The sequence below is a fragment of the Dreissena polymorpha genome, chromosome 8, assembly GCF_020536995.1.
Source record: "Dreissena polymorpha isolate Duluth1 chromosome 8, UMN_Dpol_1.0, whole genome shotgun sequence".
Classification (NCBI taxonomy): Eukaryota; Metazoa; Mollusca; class Bivalvia; order Myida; family Dreissenidae; genus Dreissena; species Dreissena polymorpha.
Window position 1 is genome coordinate 72,766,851 of NC_068362.1, and position 25,998 is coordinate 72,792,848.

The following is a 25,998-nucleotide window of genomic DNA, read 5'->3' on the forward strand; positions in this document are numbered from 1 at the left end:
CCAACGTGGTTACCTATACATATGTTTTCTTCGTGCGTGCTGTCGCATTTGTACAACTTGGTTACCTATACATATGTTTTCTTCGTGCGTGCTGTCGCATTTGTACAACGTGGTTACCTATACATATGTTTTTTCTCGTGCGTGATGTCGCATTTGCACAACGTGGTTACCTATACATGTTTTCCTCGTGCGTGTTGTCGTATTGACTTGTGTTACTGCCTGTGTCCATTGCGCACCATTTGATGTTGTTGTTGTTTCTGATAATAAGAACACGAATCAAGATTAAGCGAATGACAGCCATGTGTGTTTAACACTTGTTCAGTTTGTTGTATGACTTTAACAGCAACACATCACTCTAAAAGAACCAACTGTCCGCAAGAGCGCACGTTTATTATTAAATGATATTGAACACGCTTGCCTTTGTGTTCAATATTAACAACTTACACACGTTCCGATTACGAGCGCTGAATTCGAGACATAAAGTTTTTATTTTGACATAAAATATATATTTCCAAAACGCATTAAAATCGAAATAATTTTACATCATAGTTGTTTATCGGTATATTTATTCTCTTTTAATATGCGACCATCTATTCTTAAGCATCATAATGCCAATTTGTTATTTATTAATCGATACATACTGATAACGTAATCCTTGAAGTTCCACATGCATACCTGCTTGCTATTAACGAGCACGTATAAGTTTCTTAAATAAAATCAATTCGGCATAGATGAACTTTCGCGATCATAATTCTACAACTCATTTTAGTGCACATTTTATTTTGCATTCTTTTACTATATTTATTTCAGATATCATGCGTCTACTAGTACACTCATTTGACGTGTATATTTGTAAGATAGCACAGTGTGATTATTTGTAGATATTCGCCTCGCTATTATAGTAGAGTGCGAGCAATCGCTGACTTTGCGGACAGTACGGAGCACCGTACTTTGTAGCGCACTCACAGCCCAGCCTGATAAATGATAAGCCACAATGAGTCATAGTACTAGAGAAGAGGAATATTACAAAATGGCGGCCATGAAAACGAACCTAAACATCGCAGATTATGCTGTGATCTTTTCCAGCTTGAATTGACGGGAATGAAAACTTCGAAATAAGGATTACTGTGATCAACAACAGTGCATTTCACGTGGACAGTGTGTATATGTTTGCCGTGCTATTATATATTAGTAATAAAGGAAAACGAAACGTAAAATCTACACGATGATATTACAATTTACAGTTTAATATATATTTTCACGTTATGTCGTAAGTGTTAAACAGCCACACAAGTTTACACCAACATTTTCATATAATCTGTTTGTTAACGGCAGCTTCGTTTTAGTTGTACATGTGATATTCGTGAAAACAACATTTACGTCACAACATCTTCATGCTTTGACGTTTTTTGTTCTTCCATCCACCCGTCATATGAGATTTCAAATTTGTTTAAACACAAACGAACAAGTTTTAAATTCATTTAAAACAACGAACAAGTTTGGAATTCTTTTAAAAAAACACGAAATAACCACGACGATATTGCCAGAGGGGTCTTATTTCACACATTGACAAATATACACATGCGTTTACGTCACATTTTCTGAAGGACGTCGACGTGAACGTGATGGAGACGGGTGCCAGTAGTGGGGAGCAGAGCCCGCCTTACAGCGACAACGCCGTCGCCGACTGGAACTGGACCACCCACCTGAACACAGGTAAGACACCCCTGACTCACGCACGATTGGTAATTAATACCTCAGATACAACTTAAAAGTACCCCGGGAACTCATTTAAGTATATAACAAAGTACCCGTGGTCCGCAAAATATTCTAAAAAAGTATCCTGGAGTATGACCGGGTGCCTTTAAGCGTATTTTCCCTACCCGGGGTACATTGTAATGCACTGAAGAGTACCCTGGATACTTTCAAATAGTACCTGAGCCTTACTCAAACTATAGTCCACATTAGCCAATCATTTGACTTTTTGTGGTAACCTCTATTTATTAAATTCATGTTATTAAAGCAAAGGGTCTTTGACTCTGTTTGAGGGCAAGTTTGCCAGTCTCTGTGATTACATGTGCATTGTATTAAATGCAATGCTCACTGAAAAACTTAACATGATATGTCCAGGTATTACTTCTTGTAACGCTACTCACCCCAGATTTGCCACGCCCATTATGTTATATTAAGTTTGCACGAGTTTGAAGTGCTCAAAGGTGAGCCCACTCTGGTCAGTCACCGTCAGTATGGTACCAACACTATCATGAAGCCTTTTGCGGGAGTGAAATTAATCAACCTTGGCATTAATGTTTCTTGGGTTTTCCTTTACCAAAATACTTCAAAACATTTGTGTCCGGAAAAATACTTTCTTTAAAAGACTGTACTGGACGCCTTTAAATTGTTCTTGTTAGGTTCGACTTTGAACTAAATACTTCGGGTGCGCTGCCTATTACATGATTTACATGTATATCAACTACTTTGGTTTGACTGCAAGTTACTTTACCGATATCAAATACTTTGGTTGAACTGCACATTACTTGAGCAATGTCAAATACCTCGGATGGACTGCTTATAACCTGACCTATATCTAATGCGGTTGAACTGCGTATTACTTGATCTATAACAAATTCGTTGGTTGAACTGCGTATTACTTGAACTATATCAAATACTTCGGATGGATGTCGTATTACTTGACCTTTATCAAATAAATTGGTTGGACTGCGAATAACTTGACATATATAAATACTTTGGTTAGACTGCACATTACTTGACCTATAACAAATACGTCGGGCGTGCTGCGTATTACCTGACATATATAAACTACTTTGGTTGGACTGCGCATTACTTGACCTATATCAAATACCTTGTTTGGACTGCATATTACTTAACCTATATTATATACATTGGTTGGAATACAAATAACTTGATCTATAGCATATACATTTGTTGGATTGCGCATTAGTTGACCTATATCAAATAATTCAGGTGCGCATTGTATCACTTGACCTATATCAAATACTTTGGTTGGACTGTGCATTACTTTACCCATAATAAATACTTTGGTTGGACTGCACATTACTTGACCAAAATTAAATACGTTGGTTGAACTGCGTATTACTTGACCTATATCAACTAATCGGATAGACTGCTTATTACTTGACCTATATAGAATACTTTGGTTGAACTTCGTATAACTTGACCCATATCAAATACGTTGGTTGGGTTGCGCATTTCTTCGCCTATATCGTATACTTCGGGTAGACTGAGCTTTACCTGACCCATATCAAATACTTGGGTGCACTGCGTATTACTTGACCTACATAAAATACTTTGGTTAGACTGCGTATTACTTGACCTATATCAAATACTTTGGTTTAACTGCGCATTACTTGACCTATAAATACTTTGGTTCGACTGCTCATTACTTGTCATAATAATTTGTTGGAATACGTATTACTTGATCTTTATATTATGCATTTGTTTAATTGCGAATTACTAGTTTATATCAAATACTTTGGGTGCACTGTGTATTACCTGACCTATAACAAATACTTAGGTTGAACTGCGTATTACTTGACCTAAATCAAATATTTCGGGTGCGCTGCGTATTGCTTGACATGTATTAAATAATTCGGGTTCACTGCGTATTACTTGACCTACACAAATACTACGGGTACGCTTCGTATTACTTGACCTATATCATATTCGGGTGCGCTTCGTATTACTTGACCCATATCATATTCGGGTGCGCTTCGTATTACTTGACCTATATATTCGGGTGCGCTTCGTATTACTTGACCTATATCATATTCGGGTGCGCTGCGTATTACTTGACCTATATCATATTCGGGTGCGCTTCGTATTACTTGACCTACACAAATACTTTGGTTGGACTGCGTATTACTTGTTTATATCAAATACTTCGGGTAGACTGAGTATTAATAGACCTACCGGTATATCTAATACTTGGGTGCGTTGCGTATGATTTGATCTATATCAAATACGTTAGTTGGAAAGCACATTACTTGACCTATATAAAATACTTTGGTTCGACTGCACATTACTTGACCTATATTATATACATTGTTTGGAATACGTATTGCTTTATCTATATCAAATGCATTTTTTGGACTTCGCATTACTTGACCTGTATCAAAAACTTCCGGTGCGCTGCGTATTACTTGACCTATACACTTTACGCACATGCATTAAACCCTTTTCCACAGAGCATGGCCAAAATATATTACCCGGTGTTATAGTATACAATTCTTACAATAATCATTCATATGTTGACTTGATCGCACATGTGCGATTTATTGAAAAATACAAATTAACCGCGCACAGGCTAAAAAGGGACGATACTTTTCGCTTTTGTGCTATTTTTAGTTTCAAGAAAGTCTCTTCTAAGCAAAAAGTTAAGGCGGAAAGTATCGTACTTGATTAGCCTGTGTAAACTGCACAGGCTAATCTGGGACGACACTTTACGAACATGCATTAAGCCCCCTTTTCACAGGGCGCGGCTCAAATACGTTTTTACCAACACTTTTTACAATGTTATTTCGTAGTGTGGAGTTTACAGAATATCACGCATTATTTGTGAGTTTTGAAATGTAACAAGCAATTTTAACCCATTTATGCCTATTGGACTCTCCCATCCTTCTAAATTGGATCAATTTATTAAAAAAATAAGGGCTGTCTAGTATATTTATGCCCCCCTTCGAAGAAGAGGGGGTATATTGTTTTGCACATGTCGGTCGGTCGGTCTGTCCGTCGGTCCGTCCACCAGATGGTTTCCGAATGATAACTCAAGAACGCTTAGGCCTAGGATCATGAAACTTCATAGGTACATTGATCATGACTGGCAGATGACCCCTATTGATTTTCAGGTCACTAGGTCAAAGGTCAAGGTCACATTGACTCTAAATAGTAAAATGGTTTCCGGATCATAACTCAAGAATGCTTACGCCTAGGATTATGAAACTTCATAGGTACATTGATCATGACTGGCAAATGACCTCTATTGATTTTCAGGTCACTAGGTCAAAGGTCAAGATCAAAGTGACTGGAAACAGTAAAATGGTTTCCGGATGATAACTCAAGAATGCTTACGCCTAGGATCATGAAAACTCATAGGTACATTGATCATGACTGGCAGATGACCCTAATGAATTTCAGATCACTAGGTCAAAGGTCAAGGTCACAGTGACTCGAAACGGTAAAATGGTTTCCGGATGATAACTCAAGAATGCTTACGCCTAGGATCATGAAACTTCATAGGAACATTGATCATGACTGGCAGATGACCCCTATTGATTTTCATGTCACTAGGTCAAAGGGCAAGGTCACCGTGTCTCAAAATAGTAAAATGGTTTCCGGAAGATAACTCAAGAATGCTAACGCCTATGATCATGCAACTTCATAGGTACATTTTTCATGACTGGCAGATGACCCCTATTAACTTTCAGGTCACTAGGTCAAAGGTCAAGGTCACAGTGACTCTAAACAGTAAAATGATTTCCTGATGATAACTCAAGAATAATTAGGCCTTGGATTATGAAACTTCATAGGTACATTGATCATGACAGGCAGATGACCCCTATTGATTTTCAGGTCACAAGGTCAAAGGGCAAGGTCACAGTGACAAAAAAGGTATTCACACAATTGCTGCCACTACAACTGACAGCCCGTATGTGGGCATGCATGTTTTACAAACAGCCCTTGTTATTTCTATATTTAGAATATTTCTTACAGAAATTCCTTTAAGCCAACAGCGTAGACCCGCATGATGCGGCGTCTCATCTGGATCTACGCTGTTTGCCAATGCCTTTTAAAGCTCACCTGAGCACAACGTGCTCATGGTGAGCTTTTGTAATCGCCTTTTGTCCGCCGTCCGTCGTCCGTTGTCCGTCGTGCGTCGTACGTTGTGCGACGTCAACATTTGCCGTGTTCACTCTCTACAGGCCACATTTATTGTCCAATTTTCATGAAAGTTGGTCAGAAGATTGGTTTCAATGATATCTTGGATGAATTCTGAAATGGTTACGTTTGCTTGAAAAACATGGCTGCCAACGGGCGGGGCATTTTTCCTTAAATGGCTGTCTATGGCTATAGTAAAATCTTGTTAACACTCTTGAGGCCACATTTATTGTCTGATCTTCATGAAACTTGGTCAGAAGATTCATCCCAATAATATCTTGGACGAGTTCGAAATTGATGCCGGTTGGTTGAAAAACATGGCCGCCAGGGGGGCGGGGCATTTTTCCTTATATGGCTATAGTAAGACCTTGTTAACACTCTAGAGGTCACATTTATTTTCCGATCTTCATGAAACTTGCTCAGAAGATTTGTCCCACTGATATCTTTGATGAGTTCAAAAATGGTAACCTTTGCTTGAAAAACATGGCTGCCAAGAGGCGGGGCATTTTTCCTTATATGGCTATATATGGCTATAGTAAAATCCTGTTAACACTCTAGAGGCCACATTTATTTCCAATCTTAATGAAACTTGTTCAGAAGATTCATCTCAATAATATCTTGGACGAGTTCGAAAATGATGCCGGTTGGTTGAAAAACATGGCCGCCAGGGGGCGGGGCGTTTTTCCTTATATGGCTATAGTAAAACCTTGTTAACACTCTAGAGGCCACATTTATTGTCCAATCTTGATGAAATTTGGTCAGAAGATTTGTATTAATGATATCTTGGATGAGTTCGAAAATGGTTACGTTTGCTTGAATAACATGGCCGCAAAGGGGCGGAGCATTTTTCCGTATATGGCTATAAAAGGCTATAGTAAAATCTTGTTAACACTCTAGAGGCCACATTTATAGTCCGATCTTCATGAAACTCGGTCAGAAGATTCATCCCAATAATATCTTGGACGAGTTCAAAAATGATGCCGGTTGGTTGAAAAACATGGCCACCACAGGGGCGGGGCTATTTTCCTTATATGGCTATAGTAAAACCTTGTTAACACTCTAGAGGTCACATTTATTTTCCGATAATCATGAAACTTGGTCAGAAGATTTGTCCCAATGATATCTTGGATGAGTTTGAAAATGGTTTTAGTTGCTTTAAAAACATGGCCACCAGGGGTGGGGCATTTTTCCTTATATGGCTATATATGGCTATAGTAAAACCTTGTTAACACTCTAGAGGCCACATTTATTGTCCAATCTTCATGAAATTTGGTCAGAAGTTTGGTCTCAATGATATCTTGGATGAGTTCGAAAATAATTATGTTTGCTTGAAAAAAATGGCTTCTAATGGGCGGGGCATTTTTCCTTATATGGCTATAGTAAAATCTTGTTAACACTCTAGATGCCACATTTACTGTCCGATCTTAATGAAACTTGGTCAGAAGATTCATCCCGATAATATCTTGGATGAGTTCAAAAATAATGCCGGTTGGATGAAAAACATGGCTGCCAGGGGGCGGGGCATTTTTCCTTATATGGCTATAGTAAAACCTTGTTAACACTCTAGAGGCCACATTGTTTTTCCGATCTTCGTGAAAATTGGTCAGAAAATTTGTCCCAATAATATCTTGTTATCTCAGGTGAGCGACTTTGGGCCTTTCAGGCCCTCTTGTTTCTAGACGCTAGGCATAAATAAGTTATCGAAAATTTACGTGATATTATAACCCCTCAAACAAATGTTGACAATGGTATATGTCACTCTCTCTGTTCGTTGGTTGGGTAGTGGTATGGTTGGTTTGTCGATTGGTTTGTATGTTAGTTGAGTAGTGGTATGGTTGGTTTTTCGGTTGGTTTGTATGTTAGTTGGGTAGTGGTATGGTTGGTTTGTCGGTTGGTTTGTATGTTAGTTGGGTAGTGGTTAGTTGGTTTGTCGGTTGGTTTGTATATTAGTTGGGTAGTGGTATGGCTGGTTTGTCGGTTGGTTTGTATGTTAGTTGGGTAGTGATATGGTTGGTGTGTCGGTTGGTTTGTATGTTAGTTGGGTAGTGGTATGGTTGGTTTGTCGGTTGGTTTGTATGTTAGTTGGGTAGTGGTATGGTTGGTTTGTCGGTTGGTTTGTATGTTAATTGGGTAGTGGTATGGCTGGTTTGTCGTTGGTTTGTATGTTAGTTGGGTAGTGGTATGGTTGGTTTGTCGGTTGGTTTGTATGATAGTTGAGTAGTGGTATGGTTGGTTTTTCGGTTGGTTTGTATGTTAGTTGGATAGTGGTATGGTTGGTTTGTCGGTTGGTTTGTATGTTAGTTGGGTAGTGGTATAGTTGGTTTGTCGGTTGGTTTGTATATTAGTTGGGTAGTGGTATGGCTGGTTTGTCGGTTGGTTTGTATGTTAGTTGGGTAGTGATATGGTTGGTGTGTCGGTTGGTTTGTATGTTAGTTGGGTAGTGGTATGGTTGGTTTGTCGGTTGGTTTGTATGTTAGTTGGGTAGTGGTATGGTTGGTTTGTCGGTTGGTTTGTATGTTAATTGGGTAGTGGTATGGCTGGTTTGTCGTTGGTTTGTATGTTAGTTGGGTAGTGGTATGGTTGGTTTGTCGGTTGGTTTGTATGATAGTTGGGTAGTGGTATGGTTGGTTTGTCGGTTGGTTTGTATGTTAGTTGGGTAGTGGTTTGGTTGGTGTGTCGGTTGGTTTGTACGTTAGTTGGGTAGTGGTATGGTTGGTTTGTCGTTTGGTTTGTATGTTAGTTGGGTAGTGGTATGGTTGGTTTGTCGGTTGGTTTGTATGTTAGTTGGGTAGTGGTATTGTTGGTTTGTCGGTTGGTTTGTATGTTAGTTGGGTAGTGGTATGGTTGGTTTGTCGGTTGGTTTGTATGTTAATTGTGTAGTGGTATTGCTGGTTTGTCGGTTGGTTTGTATGTTAGTAGGGTAGTGGTATGGCTGGTTTGTCGGTTGGTTTGTATGTTAGTTGGGTAGTGGTATGGCTGGTTTGTCGGTTTGTTTGTATGTAAGTTGGGTAGTGGTATGGCTGGTTTGTCGGTTGGTTTGTATGTTAGTTGGGTAGTCCGCCGCATAAACGTTTTAAGTTTTTTGACGGAACTATTTCCACCTTTCTTAAGCGATTGAATTGACATCACAACATGTCATCACCATAAGTGTAGATATGCAGTGTAACGTTTTCATGCTCTGCAATCCGCAGGTACCTGAGTTTTGTGTCCTTGAACGTAACCATGTTTAATAGGATGTTTCACGTTTGTTTAGCGAACGTCTTCTGGATTTCGGAAGCGATTCAATTGACATTGGATATATCATCATTGAGTTGAGATTTGTTTGACACTTTTTTCGTGCCAGTGATTTAAAAATGTCCGTACCCGGGTACTTTGTAGTATATTAACAACGACCAATGAGGCTCTACTAAACTTATTTCAAAGCGGCGCGGGGGTATTTCTTTTAAACGAGTCAATAAAGCGATCATTCGTTCATATTTGTATTTGACGAATCCAGTTTTGGCTCAAATCCGCGTCTTTATGTGATTGATCGCTTTCTTTAGTTGCGTTGAACTGCTTCAATGTATGACATTTTAATAGCGTTGTTTTCCCTTTAGCAGAAAAGACACATCACGTCCAATCGTTCGTGTATTAAAGAAAAATACAACGAAGAAAACGAAAATTATGTGTCAAAAATACCTAAAATTAAATACTGTATAAAGAGAGAGAGAGAGTTATTTGAGCATATCTCAACAATCCCAAATTGCAAGTAACAATGCTCGGACTGAATGAAATCTCTTAATTTAAACCTTTTTGTACTCTAGGTATGTTTTATAGATGGGGTATGGGATATGTCTGTCAGTTAGTGAGGGCCTGTCTATGATCAATAATAAGTGCCCAAAATAAATTAACCGAATTTCTTATCGCACATGCGCAAGTGGTATTTTTTCGATGGCGTGAAAAGATTGTAAAACCTGCTTCAATCTCCAGCGCGAAATCACCTCATAATGCGGTTAACATATTCACATGAAAGTCGCTGCATTTAAGTTATAGCACATTACAGTCAGAGATCATTCGACACACATTTGTTTCTATTGCTCTTTTTTCTCTCTTTAATTCCTGAACTTAAAGTAATGGGTACGTACTTCTGAAGCTCTTGAGAGATAATTATTAAGGAGAACTTTCTTGTGTCACGCAAAGCTGTTTGTCAATTATATCAATGTATTTACTAGTATAACTTGTCAATAATTGAAGTGTGGAAGTTGACTATAAAAGATTCAATAGGAATCAATCGTGTTAGGTCAGATTCACGCAGAGGCAATTCGAACTGATGGCTGAGCATGGGCGCAGAGACGTACGTTATGGTTCAGGCCGAAGTTCCATGTGATTCACTGCAGGAAACTAGCTCAGAACATGCTGGATCAAACATTTAACGTTAACTAAGCTAACATGCATTTTAGCTTATTAAATAGCGATACAGCTAAGTAACTGCCTGTAGCTACAGAAGATACTTTGAATATATTATAATATGTATTAAGTATTTAAACAGACTTTATTTTATGCTGTTAAAGGAATCAGTTTTAATTGTCGTGAGTTGGTTGCTCACTTAGATAAGCAAATACTGATGTTCAAGTTTCCGTCTGTGAATAATGAACGAAAATGGTCGTTTTTCCCGATGTACGTTTCTCAAAAGGGATGTTTCAATAGTCAAGATAATTAAGTATGCCAGAGTCAGAATGGACAGTGCGTCAACGCCTGGCCGATGAAATGTTGTTGTTTTTCTGTTGTCAGCGACACATACATTCCTAAAATGGTTAAATACATACACACTATACAATAAATGCGTTTATTTTCAGAAACCAGTGCGGATTTATGCGCCCTTGTGGAGGACAAGGAGATAGCTGCGCGCGCAGTGGCGTTCGTTGTGAACAGCACGCGTAAAGGGATTGTACCTTTGTGCGCAGACGTCGCCAATCTTATGCGATCAAAACAATGGTAAATACCCATGTATGGTTGTTTCACAATCATTTTGTGACATATCGTTATTTATATGTTAGACGATATAGATTTCATTCTTCACATATTTAAGTCATTTTATTATCATGATTTAGTAGTGAGCGCTTCCTGTTTTGATATGTTATGTTATTCCGTGACCTTTTTCACTCACAATTCCATTTCTTTGCATTATGACTCAGTTTGAAACGTTTTACAAATAAGATCCCAATATTCTTAATATGTTGTTCGTACGTACAATTATAAGAATGCTATAGATGGGTTGTATACGTGAATGTGTACCCCTTAAATCTGGTGAATCGTCCTGTAGACGGACACTGCCGTGCATTGTATAGTTAAAAGATCGCAATTCTAGATAACGCGTCATTGTACATTACTAACACTTCTCTCTATTCCCGAGCAGCCTCGAGCGGAAGTTGCAGCTGATACGCCGGGAGAACGCCACTTTCCGGTCCTCGATGAGCGGCGGCTCTGTGCCCAGCCATTCCATGAGTCCCACGCCGCCGTCACTGAGCCTGTACGCCGAGCAGTGCATTAAGTCGCTGCAGGAACATAGTCTGCAGAAACAGGTTCGAACTCGACAAAAAGCCTTCAATCTTAGCCGCGATTTTGGGCGAAAACGGGGTTTTATGCTTGTGCGTAAAGTTTTGTCCCAGATTATTCTATGAAGTCCGCACATGCTAATCAGGGACGCCATTTGCGCTTAATCTGGTGTTCCGTTTAGGAGATACATTTTTTTAAATAAATTAGAATATACTTTTTTGAACGAAAACTACCATAGAAGCGGAGAGCGTCGCCGCTGATTATCCTCTGCGGACTGCACAGGCTAATTTGGAACGACTCTTAACGCCAAAGAATAAGCCCGTTTTTAAGAGAGGTCTGCACGAGTTTGATACTCGGTAGATCTAATGTCGAACATTAGTCACAAGGTTTGTAACTGAAGACACACATTTTTTTAAAAAGAAATATATTTAACGATATTTCTTGCCCTTATTTGCCAACAATGTAATTGATCCATGGTAAAAATTTACCTTTAAACTTTGCTTTAACCTTTACAAATACTTTTAGTGCCACCAATATAACTGGAATTCAGATAAGCGAGTTCTTACCATTTTGACCATCTTGTTTTGCTTATTCGTTTGCTTCCACTTCTATTACCATCGTTACTCTCGTCGTTAACGCCTAATGCAACATCTGCAACACAAGCAACTACTTCTTCCAGGACCACTTCCGGTCGAGTTCCCGCTGCAGCAACAGCTCCAGCACCTACAGCTACTCCCCGAAACTCGAGTCCGGACGCTCCACGGTTTACACGTTCTCCCCCCGGGCCGATAACCCGAGGGTGGGGGCGCTACGACCGCAGGGTGTGCAGCTGTCGCCCGCTAGCAGCATTGAGAGCCGGAAGCACTCGCCAAGGTAACACGATTGCTAATAGTGAAGCATTGACGTAGTGGATCCGTATTCGCAACATTCCTTTTAAGTGAAAACGTAAGTACATTTATTAAAGTCACACATTTGTTATTGAAGTGTCTCTTGACATCATAGTAAAATTCCTTTAGATTATTGCTGGTTAACTTAATGTTTATTCCCATTTGTCTTCTCCGAAGACGTCGGATAGCAGTCACAGTGTCCGTCTGTCTGTCTGTCTGTCCGTCAGTCTGTGCGAAGAGTCGTGTATCACTCATAACTTTGCTATGTGTCGCGTGTAACACACGTCTTGTTAAAATTATGGTAGAGGTCGAAACGAGAGGTCAAAGATCATATTTTAAAATAAAATAACTGCAAAGTTCATGTCCCTGTCACAGTAATTACCTTGCCTTATACTGATAGATTTAAAAATAACTTGGCATAAAGGATTTCCATCCTTACTTAAGTCCAAGCTTTGGTTAGAAAAATTGTTCTGATAAGATCTGATGAGAATAAAAATAGCTCCGACTTGGTGAACACATGGTCGTCCAGGGCGCATCAGTTTTCGTCTTAAGTCTTTATTGAAACCACCGAACACCCTATACGTCACATATGTATTCCAATGTTTATGAATCTTTATGAGAACATTTGTTCTAAGGATATCTCGGTTGAGTTAAAAAATATTTTTTATCGGTTGAAAACATGGCCGCCACTGGACGGGACTGTTCTACTTATATGGCTATTAATGGTAGTTGTTATTGGTTAATATACAATGATTATGCGACAAGTTTGACGATTTCATAATACATGCTGCAAATAAACTTATATCTACATATGCGAACACATTAAATAACAATACAACTGCTGGGTATGTTCTTCTGCCAGTGTATGCCGATTGCCTGAGTATATGTTTATTATTATTTGTGCTATCCTCACCGTAATATATTTTCCGTGTTTGCTATGATGAGGCCGGATCCAGTTTTATCATTTCCTAAACCATTGCAATACACGTTCGTGTCATTTTATTATCACCGAAAAACAAAAACATATTACGTTATTAACTGCACTAAGCTTAATTTCTGTTGTGTTTTTTGTTGTTGTCAGAATGTTATCTTCTTTATTGTTGCAGTATGGATTAATACCTTATTTCCATTTATAGATTTATGCGTTCCGCTTTTCACGAGTCGCATGGTCAGGAAAACGCTAGCACGCGTGTGGAAAGGAAATCTACAGACGAAACCGACGACATTGGTGCAGATATCGACCTCACGATTGACATTGTGAAAGACTTCTCAAGCGAAATATTTAATAACATCGAAAAGCTAAATAAACGAACGAGCATCGCAGCAGAGGATGCCAAATCCGGTGACGCCGGAAGTGACAATAAGGGCGGTACAAGTCAATCGAACACGAGTCTGCATTTTGAAAACGAGACTGAAACCGAGAGTGTGACGCGTGACGCATCGATGCGAAACAAGAAAGCGATTGTGAAAGAAGACTTAAAGGGAGACTCGGTTGCGATGAGTGCGGACTCGAAACCTGGCGCTACTTCCGGCTGCACGGGCGCTCGAGCTCCGGCGGAAATGACGCTGCTTGAACGACGACGGGTATCTTTACCTGAGATCACGGCCATGCCGAACATGCGAGCCATCAAAATAAGGTATAAAAGTTTATGTTAACACAGTTGGAGTCGACGTGGTGATGCGAGTCGTATGTTATATGTTAAGCCTACATGTCAATGATCAATCGGTATGTCTAATAGTTGTTTATGACTAAAAGTAAATGGCGTATTTGGTTTTGACATAAATAATGAAAGAATGCAATAAAATTTCAATAAACAGCTACGTTTACGTCCTTGCACTGTGGCTATTATTATGCTTTCTTACACATTTGTTTGACATATGGTTGCATTAACCAGATTTGCTGCGAAGTTAGGCATCGGAGTAAAACTGGATTTGTCCTGTCAAATTTAGTTTGCAGTGACTAATGGATATAGCAAGCTTGCATGCAAACCTTGAATGTGATTTATCGGGTCAGTCGTGTGAAGGTTAATGAATTAAATTATTTCCCAATTTTTAACTACGGTTTGATTTGAACACTTTAATGAACTTTTGGGTATAATTCGCTTGCATCGATACATTCATTTGTATATGGTATCAGAGAGGTCAATGTCAATATCTGGATATCTAGCTTGCACATTGATACATGTGACCGTATATGGTATCAGTGAGGTCAATGTCAATATCTGGATATCTAGCTTGCACATTGATACATGTGATTGTATATGGTATCAGCGAGGTCAAGATCAATATCTGGATAACTAGCTTGCACATTGATACATGTGAGTAGATATGGTATCAGCAAGGTCAAGGTCAATATCTGGATATCTAGCTTGCATTGATACATGTGACTGTATATGGTATCAGCGAGGTCAAGGTCAATATCTGGATATCTAGCTTGCACATTGATACATGTGACTGTATATGGTATCAGAGAGGTCAAGGTCAATATCTGGATAACTAGCTTGCAAATTGATACATGTGAGTGTATATGGTATTAGCGAGGTCAAGGTCAATATCTGGATATCTAGCTTGCACATTGATACATGTGATTGTATAAGGTATCAGAGAGGTCAAGGCCATTATCTGGATATCTAGCTTGCATTGATACATGTGACTGTATATGTTATCAGCGAGGTCAAGGTCAATATCTGGATATCTAGCTTGCATTGATTCATGTTCACGGTATATGGTATCAGCGAGGTCAAGGTCAATATCTGGATATCTAGCTTGCATTGATACATGTGATTGTATATGGTATCAGCGAGGTCAAAGTCAATATCTTGATATCTAGCTTGCATTGATACATGTGACTGGATATGGTATCAGCGAGGTCAAGGTCAATATCTGGATATCTAGCTTGCATTGATACATGTGACTGGATATGGTATCAGCGAGGTCAAGGTCAATATCTGGATATCTAGCTTGCACATTGATACATGTGAGTGTATATGGTATCAGCGAGGTCAAGGTCAATATCTGGATATCTAGCTTGCATTGATACATGTGATTGTATATGGTATCAGCGAGGTCAAGGTCAATATCTGGATATCTAGCTTGCACATTGATACATGTGACTGTATATGGTATCAGCGAGGTCAAGGTCAATATCTGGATATCTAGCTTGCACATTGATACATGTGACTGTATATGGTATCAGAGAGGTCAAGGTCAATATCTGGATAACTAGCTTGCACATTTATACATGTGAGTGTATATGGTATCAGCGAGGTCAAGGTCAATATCTGGATATCTAGCTTGCATTGATTTATTGTGTGAGTGTATATGGTATCAGCGAGGTCAAGGTCAATATCTGGATATCTAGCTTGCATTGATACATGTGATTGTATATGGTATCAGCGAGGTCAAGGTCAATATCTGGATATCTAGCTTGCACATTGATACATGTGATTGTATATGGTATCAGCGAGGTCAAGGTCAATATCTGGATATCTAGCTTGCATTGATACATGTCATTGGTTTAAGTATCAGAGAGGTCAAGGTCAATATCTGGATATCTAGCTTGCATTGATACATGTGATTGTATATGGTATCAGCGAGGTCAAAGTCAATATCTGGATATCTAGCTTGCATTGATACATGTGATTGTATATGGTATCAGCGAGGTCAGTATCGCTGTTTATAAGAAAAAGAAAAGCGTTAAAATATTAAGCTTGAGTTCATAAAAAGGTTTTGTATTGACATTGTGTGCGTAGGTAGCTTACACGAAGACATTGCTGATGATTCCATTTGGGGCAAGTCGGGAAAATGTCAATGCCAAAGTCTCTTAAAATAAAACATTTTCTGCTAAATAATAAATAAATTCAGTTTGAATGGAGATGTTTAATTGTTTTGTTAAGGTAGCTTCAGTCCCGGATTACCCATCAGGCAGAGTAGGCAATAGCCTGTGGGCCCCGTGACTTTTAGGGGCCACATGAGACCGTAACGAAAGAACTTCGCATACTTACCTAATATAATCACTTGGCAAAGCAAATTATTGTATATTAATGTTTTGTTCAGATTAAACGCTTTACATTGTCTTACCAAGTGACATCATTTATTATTTGGTGGTGATTAGTTTTCAGGTTGTCATTTTATACCTATAAAAAGACATTGTTACATTTTAATGTCTTGCTAGCCTTGGCACTGGAAGGAGAATTTAAACTATGGTAAATCGACTGGTCACCGGCGTTCTAGTAAGCACTAGACCGACCATGGACCTCGGGCGTGGGCCCCAAAAGTTTCACTTCGTACGGGCCTTCACAGTGCTTATCCGGTTTTGTGATACTGTCATATTTTTTCTGCTGTTAATTTCAACAAAGAATACAAATAATTACATGTGTAATGTTTAACACGTTTCTGTTTTTAGACCCAAACAATCGAAGGAAATCCAGTGTTCATTGGACCAAACGAGCGGAGACCAATCGCTGGAGGAACGCTTTATGAAATGTAGGTCCCGTAATAATACTGATACTACTCTTATACTATACGAGTATCAGTGGCATCAATGTAACTCTATATGCTTTACCATTTGTTTTTGCGAGATAACGGGCATTGGAAATATACATTGTCGCTAGAATAACAGTGTCCGTTTCCCAAACGCCTTTAGATATTGATCTGAATTTTGGTGTGTGAGTCTACCTACATGACTTACAGATCAAGATTTGTTCCGGTCCATTTATTTTACCAAAGTTACGGGCCTTGGACGAATTTTTCTTTAAAATAACACTTTTCTGGTATTGTTTTCGAAACGCTGTCAGATACTGACATTTTTGTTGGTGTGTGTGTGTGTGTATAAATGACTTACAGATCAAGTTTGAGTTTTTTCCAGTCAATTATTTTTGACGTCAATTCGTGTACAAGTTATTCCATAAACGTACTACATTTCGTTGTTATATATCAGCTGTCCGTCTGAACGCTCGTCTGGAGGATGAACTTCGCGCCGCCCGGAGGCAGATTGAACAACTCCGCTCCGCCCTCGCAGATGTGCAGGTAAGGCTTGAACAACTCCGCCCCGCCCTCGCAGATGTGCAGGTAAGGCTTGAACAACACCGCCCCGCCCTCGCAGATGTGCAGGTAAGGCTTAAACAACTCCGCCCCGCCCTCGCAGATGTGCAGGTAAGGCTTGAACAACACCGCCACGCCCTCGCAGATGTGCAGGTAAGGCTTGAACAACTCCGCCCCGCCCTCGCAGATGTGCAGGTAAGGCTTGAACAACACCGCCCCGCCCTCGCAGATGTGCACGTAAGGCTTGAACAACTCCGCCCCGCCCTCGCAGATGTGCAGGTAAGGTTTGAACAACTCCGCCCCGCCCTCGCAGATGTGCAGGTAAGGCTTGAACAACTCCGCCCCGCCCTCGCAGATGTGCAGGTAAGTCTTGAACAACACCGCCCCGCCCTCGCAGATGTGCAGGTAAGACTTGAACAACTCCGCCACGCCCTCGCAGATGTGCAGGTAAGGCTTGAACAACTCCGCCACGCCCTCGCAGATGTGCAGGTAAGGCTTTAACAACTCCGCCCCGCCCTCGCAGATGTGCTGGTAAGGCTTGAACAACTCCGCCCCGCCCTCGCAGATGTGCAGGTAAGGCTTTAACAACTCCGCCCCGCCCTCGCAGATTTGCAGGAAAGGCTTGAACAACTCCGCCCCGCCCTCGCAGATGTGCAGGTAAGGCTTGAACAACTCCGCCCCGCCCTCGCAGATGTGCAGGTAAGTCTTGAACAACACCGCCCCGCCCTCGCAGATGTGCAGGTAAGGCTTGAACAACACCGCCCCGCCCTCGCAGATGTGCAGGTAAGGCTTGAACAACTCCGCCCCGCCCTCGCAGATGTGCAGGTAAGGCTTGAACAAATCCGCCCTGCCCTCGCAGATGTGCAGGTAAGTCTTGAACAACACCGCCACGCCCTCGCAGATGTGCAGGTAAGGCTTGAACAACACCGCCCCGCCTTCGCAGATGTGCAGGTAAGACTTGAACAACTCCGCCCCGCCCTCGCAGATGTGCAGTTAAGGCTTGAACAACTCCGCCCCGCCCTCGCAGATGTGCAGGTATTACGTAAAAGTGTCGCGCTCTGGGAATACGGGGTGTCATGCATATGCGTAAAGTGTTGTCACAGATTAGTATGTGCTGTAATGCATATGCGTAAAGTGTCTTCACATATTAGTCCGTGCTGTAATGCATGTGCGTAGAGTGTCGTCCCAGATTAGCCTGTGATGAAATGCATATGCGTAAAGTGTCGTCCCAGATTAGCCTGTGCTGTAATGCATATGCGTAAAGTGTCGTCACAGATTAGCCTGTGCTGTTATGCATATGCGTAAAGTGTCGTCACAGATTAGCCTGTGATGTAATGCATATGCGTAAATGTCGTCACAGATGATCCTGTGCTGTAATGCATGTGCGTAAAGTGTCGTCCCAGATTAGCCTGTGATGAAATGCACATGCGTAAAGTGTCGTCCCAGATTAGCATGTGCTGTAATGCATTTGCGTAAATTGTCTTCCCAGATTAACCTGTGCTGTAATTCATATGCGTAAAGTGTCTTCCCTGATAAGTCTGTGCTGTAATGCATATACGTAAAGTGTCATCCCAGATTAGCCTGTGCTGTAATCATATACGTAAAGTTTCGTCCCCGATTAGCCTGTGCTGTAATGCATATGCGTAAAGTGTCGTCGCAGATTAGCCTGTGCTGGCAGCTCGGTCTGATCATGGACAACACTTTTCACTGTATGGTATATTTCGTTTAAAAGATTTTTATAGAGAAAATCAAGTCTAAACGGAAAGTGTCTTCCCAGATTAACATGTATGGATGCACAGGTTAATCTGGGACGACACTTTAGCCACATTTTCCCAGAGCGCGGCTCATACGGTTTTATTTAACCTGAAACGTTTTAAGTTTAGAATGACAGATGGAATCATAAAAAAGAATCAAATTAAATTTATGAAAAGGATTTTAGTTGAGCGTTCATATTACTTGCTGGGAAGCGTTCACTTTAATCGCCCATCACTTGATCAAGTTACGATGCTATTATCTATCGTTGTATATACGGTACACAAAATAATTGAATCAATGCATAAAGCATCCCCAATACAAACATTTATTATTCTAATTTCAGAACAACGATTCTCTGACCAAGTCTTACGGTCGTGCTGACGACGAGCGTGGTCTCTATGACAACGGTTACTATACCAGCAGCAATCGCACCTCGCGGACTGGCTCCGAGCACGAGAGGATAAGGTAATAAAATACGTAAATATTGGACACGATTTGACATTCTCTGCCATATTTTATTTAATAAGGTAACAAATAGTGTTATAATGCGAGAGTTTGGTGAGCTAACTTACGAATTTCCTGGGCGTTATATATCTATAACGTATTTTTTTAAACAAAAACGAAGTAAAGAAAATATGTTGATACATATAAAAAGTTTGTCATTTACGCGCCATTAATTAAAATAAAAAACATTGCTTCTCAAAAATTATACAGTTAATCAGTAAACAAAAAGCAGCCAATAAAAACGCTCAATATTTTATTATACACATGTTCAAGGGAAAATATTCATGGTAAATCTGGTCTTCATTATTATAATTCATATATTTATTTTTCCAACACAGTTTGTTCCAAAAGCCTTCTGGGGGCAGGGAAGTTGAGGCAGTGGGCCCCGGTCCTGGCGCCCTGCCTCAGTGCAAATGCAAGGGATGCCAGGACGCGCTGGGCAGCGACGAGGATCTAGTTCTCTTCTCAGACCTCAGCGTCGAAGAATCAAAACGTTATCCCGTCAAGTAGGTGATGCTAGATATTGACTTATACGGTAAAGACATAGATCTAACCCCGTCTTAAGTATGGACACTAGATGTTGAGTTTGCCTAGGTGTCAGCAGCTTGGTGTGACAGAGTACGGTAAATTAGGTTAAGTTCTATATATTGAGACTAAAAAGGTGTTACTATGGTATACAGTTACGTAGATGACCTCATATACCTACTGACAATGACTAGTGATGCTATTCCTTTAAATAGGTTATACTCGATTCTGAACCTGACAACGACTAGCGATGTTATGCCTTTCAATAGGTAACGGTAAACGTTGACATATAGGGACGCGACATTAAATGTTTAAGTAGGTGATACTTAATATCGATCGCCTTTGTTTGTTGAAGCAACAAGCTTGATGTCAAACTGAACGATCACGTGACAGTAAAGGGAGGTCACTCCGGCTACATCCGGTACATCGGTCACGTGGACAACGCTGACCAATCGCATACCGTTTTAGTGGGATTGGAGCTGGAGACCGCAGGTAACTGAGCGGATCCGTGGTTAGCGGTCGCATGTTCAATTGCAACCTATTAACTCTTCTTTCGGACGAGACCAGTAGAAAGGGGTAGCCATATTGGAATCACCTAAATGTATTCGGGCTGTAACTTTCCCTTGCATTGAAGGATTGTATCATAACTTTGAACACTGTTCATGTGTGTGATACATACATTGCGTAAAAGACGCACACGTCTTACCTCAAGGTCAAGATAAAACATGAAGGTTATAAGGTAAACTACACGGCTCTTTTGTGAAAATTAGGCGTGTCCGCTCTATGGTAAGACCATGAATTGGAGGATTTTAAATAAATTGCACAAACGTTGAACGTTACTGTAACGTATTTCGCTTGCAAAAAAAATGGTTGCTACATTAAACTTGATGATCAATATTTGAATATACCATAAAGGGCTTATGCTCTAAGTCTGTGTCAACGCGCTATGTAGGGTTATTAATCACTATAAGTGGCAGCTCTTTCCCTGGGGTTGAATTAATATTTGATCTAGAAGCCACGCTTCATTCCGCAACAAGTATATACGTATGATCAGTTAATATAATTCTTATGTGTTGTATGTATACGGGTAAATTGTATGCTTGTTTTTTAAAGCAATTAATCTTAATATTCGTTATGAAATTAACTAAATGATAATCATTAGCGTAAAATAAGCAATATTTATGTGTTTAAAGGGATCTTTTCACGCTTTGGTAAATTGACAAAATTGAAAAAAGTTGTTTCAGATTCGCAAATTTTCGTTTTAGTTATGATATTTGTGAGGAAACAGTAATACTGAACATTTACCATGGTCTAATATAGCCATTATATGCATCTTTTGACGATTTTAAAACCTAAAAATTATAAAGCGTTGCAACGCGAAACGATTGAATAATTTGGAGAGTTCTGTTTTTGTCGTTAAATTTTGTGAAACTACGAAGATTGCTTATATAAGGTATAAAATACGTCAAGTGTGTGTATTTGGCGGAATAGCTCAGTAGGCTAAAGCGTTTTTACTTCAGGACTCTGGCAGGACTCCAGGGGTCACTGGTTCGAAACCTGGTCCGGGCAATGTTATTTTCCTTTTTTAAATTTTATTCTTGATTTTTTACTGGAGCTTTTACGATCCAATGTTTACATTTATCGATATAAAGCATTTAATGAATAAGTTAAAAAATGCCAAAATCTGTGAAAAGGCCCCTTTAAAATGAACACACAAAGTGGAAGGCTTTATGCATGGCACACAACCGTCCATACGTCCATAGGGAAGTCACAACATCGAGTCCATCCGATTTCGTTTGGAATGGATTTTTATGATTCATTTAGCAGTTTTAAAACTTTCTACAAATAATCACTACATCCCTTCCTTAATGGTCACATAAAAAGGAAAAAAGTCAAACTTACTCACTTCAGAGCTGGTTATATATTTGTTAGTAGTCAAGCGATGTTCTATGACAAGAGTTGTCGATATACACTTTGTGTGTCAAACATGTGTCGCAGTTAGTATGCATCGGTCACTATTCATTACCCAATTATTATCGTTTTTAACACTGATTCTGAAACATTTGTTAACGCAGCCCGGAACGAGTAGTATTTAGAGCAGACAGAAGTGGTTCAGTGTACGTTATAATAAAGTTGAAGACATTCTCGAGTTAAACTTTAACATCACCATGCAACAATAAACGTGTTTTAGCTCACTTGAGCACATCATGCTCATGGTGAGCTTTTGTGATCGCTTTTTGTCCGGCGTCCGTTGTGCGGCGTCAACATTTGCCTTGTTAACTCTCTAGAGGCCACATTTATTGTCCAATCTTCATGAAATTTAATCAGAAAATTGGATTAAATGATATCTTGGATGATTTCGAAAATGGTTACGTTTGCTTGAAAAACATGGCTGCCAAGGGGCGGGGCATTTTTCCTTATATGGCTATATATGCCTATAGTAAAATCTTGTTAACATTCTAGAGGCCACATTCATTGTCTGATCTTCATAAAACTTGGTCAGAAAATTCATCCCAATAATATCTTGAATGAGTTCGAAAATGATGCCGGTTGGATGAAAAACATGACCGCCAGGGGGCGGGGCATTTTTCCTTATATGGCTATAGTAAAACCTTGTTAACACTCTAAAGGCCACATTTATTTTCCAATCTTCATGAAACTTGCTCAGAAGATTTGTCCCACTGATATCTTGGGTGAGTTAAAAAATGGTAACCTTTGCTTGAAAAACATGGCTGCCAAGCGGCGGGGCATTTTTCCTTATATGGCTATAGTAAAATCTTGTTAACACTCTAGATGCCACATTTATTGTCCAATCTAAATGAAACTTGGTCAGAAGATTCATCCCAATAATATCTTGGACGAGTTCGTAAATGATGCCGATTGGTTTAAAAACATGGCCGCCAGGGGGCGGGGGATTTTTCCTTATATGGCTATATATAGTTAAACCTTGTTAACACTCTCGAGGCCACATTTATTGTCCAATCTTGATGAAATATTGTCAGAAGATTTGTCTTAATGATATCTTGGATGAGTTCGAAAATGGTTACGTTTGCTTGAAAAAACATGGCTGTCAAGGGGCGAGGCATTTTTCCTTATATGGCTATACAAGGCTTTAGTAAATCTTGTTAACACTCTTGTTTAACATTTATTTCCAGTATGTATATGATCCGATTTTTTACATTGTAGATGGAGACTGCGACGGAACTAGCCTTGGCAAACGATATTTCTTCTGCAAAAAGTCCCACGGTCTGTTCTTGCCGCTTGCAGACATCGTTAGCAAGTCAAATAAGAAAGTATGTACCGTACAAATGGGGTTTGCATATTTATTGTTCTTAAATTATTGGATAGAAAAGAGCATGTGTGTGTGTGATTTACATAATTCACATTTTAAATGTTTACCTCTACGAGTTGCAATCTGACAGTAGAGCTTTCGGTAAGAGTGTATCTGGTGTTTCGACTATTGTTGTCCCAAACAATACTAAACATTGTAGAGTGACCAATTGTTAATATCCCTTTTAAGTATTGAATATATTCTTGAAACATTTTTGTCAAAGAACGCCGCTGCATATTTGATTCTTAAACCTATTTGGTAGTTTCCTACTCATATTACCATTGCTAAGTATGTCTTACTAAGTTCTTCTTAACTTTTCATCATACAGAATCCAAACTTGCGTGCATGATATCTTAATCTGAAGTTGTGGATATGCAATTAATAGCTCACCTAAGCATGAAGTGCTCAAGATGAAGTATTGTGATCACACTTTTTCCGGCGTCCGGATCTTTTAGATCATCAAATATAGATAAAAATTGGTCGAACCTTCGTCACTTGTGTCCGAAATATAGGTCATAAGGTCAATTCTTTGAAAAACCGTGTTGCCACATTTATAAATCATCGTTTATGAAACTTTGTCAGAAGGTTAAAATTTTGGTCAGGTGCGTTCAAACACCAGGTAACCAGGTCAAATGGGAGAAAATCATTGTTACCATCCAAGATGCCAACATTTATGTTCCGATCTTGATGAAAATTGATATGAATGTTCATGTTGACAATACAAAGGCCGTGTTTGAATCTAAGTGAAATGTGGTAAAAACACTAGATCACCAGGCCCAGTTTTTATCCGTTGGTGTCCGTTAATTAAGATGAGCGCTTAAGGACCATTTTGACCCTTTGGTTTTTGATTTGACCAAGTTTATGACCCACGTACTGCAGTTTCAAATGTGGTTGAAATATCCTTTGGAAAAATGTGAAACTTGGGCGATACACGTGGCCTCTAGATTGTTAACAGTTTTTTCTCTTTAATATGACCTAGTAAACTAGTTTGATTGCAAAATGTAGAGTTACACACTCAGCCAAATTATAATTGGGACAAACATTCTTATAGTTTCCATCTTGAGAGTTCACATGCATTTCCTTTAATGTGATCTTTTGTCCAAGATTTTGGACCCCTGATAATCCAGTTTTGATAAAGATATTATTGGGAAAATTGTTGCGACCAAGTATCATAAAGATTCGGAAATGAATGAGGCCTTTTGACTGCTCACACGCCTTTACTTTAGTTTAACACCATCTCATTCAGTCAATACATACTGGTGATAAATGTTCTAAGTAAGCATGAAGATTAGACAATGTGACATCTCGAGCGTACACAGGCATTGTTTTATTGTAGTAGAACCATTTGCAAACACGGTTGAGATATTATTGAGACACATTTACTGACCAAATTTAATGAAGATTTGGCAATACATGTGACATCTTGTGTTCACAAGGTTTTGCTTTTCTTTAATCAACATACTTGTTTTTTTTATCACATGTGACCCAGTTTAGAACTTGGCTAGTATAACATTAAGGCAAATGTTGTAAGAAAGTTTCATGCAGGAGTTTCATGAAGGTTTGGAAGTTTCATGAATGTTTGGAAAGAAATTTGTCTTCTAGTGTTAGAAGGAAAATGATAACGACAGACAGAAGGCCCTCACAAAAGCTCGCCATATGTTCTTGGTGCTAATGTAGCTAAACGGAGCACAATTTTGCCAAGTTTCATGTCAGAGCTATCGGCCTTTGGCAGTTACGCCACATAATGACACGAAACAAATTGGAAAAGTTAAAATCGAATACTTGTTGTACAATCATAGGTTAGTAGTGGCACGCTATCCTTAACCTTAGCATTTTGTACGTATTTGATAAACAGGGGCGTATTATCCACAGATAGACGAGCAACATAGATATAACTCTTTTACCTAAGTTTACCTAAAATGGGGTATATTTTTAAATTTTGTTAATTTCAGGTGCAACTGAAATCACCAAAAGAAGACGGTGTAAAATCCAAGAAGATACAAAAGCGCGGTTCGAAGGACGAAAAGTGAAGCATATTTTGAGATGCAATAAATTGCACTTCATAAGAACTAAATCCTGTATCCACGTGATTGCCAATTGCACTACAATAGCAGTTGGTTCAAATGTGACATTAACTAGGAAATAAAGCAATTGTAGTTTCTTTTACTATTCAATATGTTTGTTATTTCTGTGAAAGACCAACATACATCACTATTAGAGGAAACTTAAACATGTTTTAGTAACCCATGGCTTTAAATTGATATTTTGGCGAGCAATTATACTAAAATGCATTCAAATTAATATAAAACAAGGACTGTTTGTAAAACATGCATGCCCCCCATATGGGCTCTCCGTTGTAGTGACAGCCATTGTGTGAATAAGTTTTTTGTCACTGTGACCTTGAACTTTGACCTAGTGACCTGAAACTCAATAGGGGTCATTTGCCAGTCATGATCAATGTACCTATGAAGTTTCATGATCCTAGCCATAAGCGTTCTTGAG

At 39.4% G+C, this 25,998-nt stretch overlaps 1 protein-coding gene across 2 annotated transcripts; it reads left to right on the forward strand.

Annotated features, from left to right (window-relative positions):
- The first annotated feature begins 940 nt into the window (after window positions 1-940).
- On the forward strand, window positions 941-25,665 carry LOC127842932 (uncharacterized). Of its 2 annotated transcripts, XM_052372733.1 has the most exons (13): window positions 941-1,158; window positions 1,608-1,716; window positions 10,752-10,890; window positions 11,312-11,477; window positions 12,131-12,324; window positions 13,475-13,975; window positions 16,744-16,823; window positions 17,278-17,366; window positions 19,480-19,601; window positions 19,979-20,146; window positions 20,521-20,657; window positions 23,352-23,458; window positions 25,449-25,665. In XM_052372733.1, the coding sequence occupies exons 2-13, from the start codon at window positions 1,626-1,628 to the stop codon at window positions 25,524-25,526; spliced, it is 1,872 nt and encodes a 623-aa protein (XP_052228693.1). In that variant the 5' UTR covers window positions 941-1,158; window positions 1,608-1,625; the 3' UTR covers window positions 25,527-25,665. The 2 variants fall into 2 exon arrangements, with proteins under 2 accessions (XP_052228693.1, XP_052228692.1); XM_052372732.1 differs by having other exon boundaries at window positions 942-1,716.
- The last annotated feature ends 333 nt before the right edge of the window (window positions 25,666-25,998 follow it).

Excerpts from the sequence above, each read along its gene's own strand:
- LOC127842932 (XM_052372733.1), top strand. The coding sequence starts at position 1,626 with ATGGAGACGGGTGCCAGTAGTGGGGAGCAGAGCCCGCCTTACAGCGAC. Across the intron at positions 1,717-10,751 it reads GACCACCCACCTGAACACAG|AAACCAGTGCGGATTTATGC; the intron begins GTAAGACACCCC and ends GTTTATTTTCAG. Across the intron at positions 13,976-16,743 it reads ATGCGAGCCATCAAAATAAG|ACCCAAACAATCGAAGGAAA; the intron begins GTATAAAAGTTT and ends TTCTGTTTTTAG.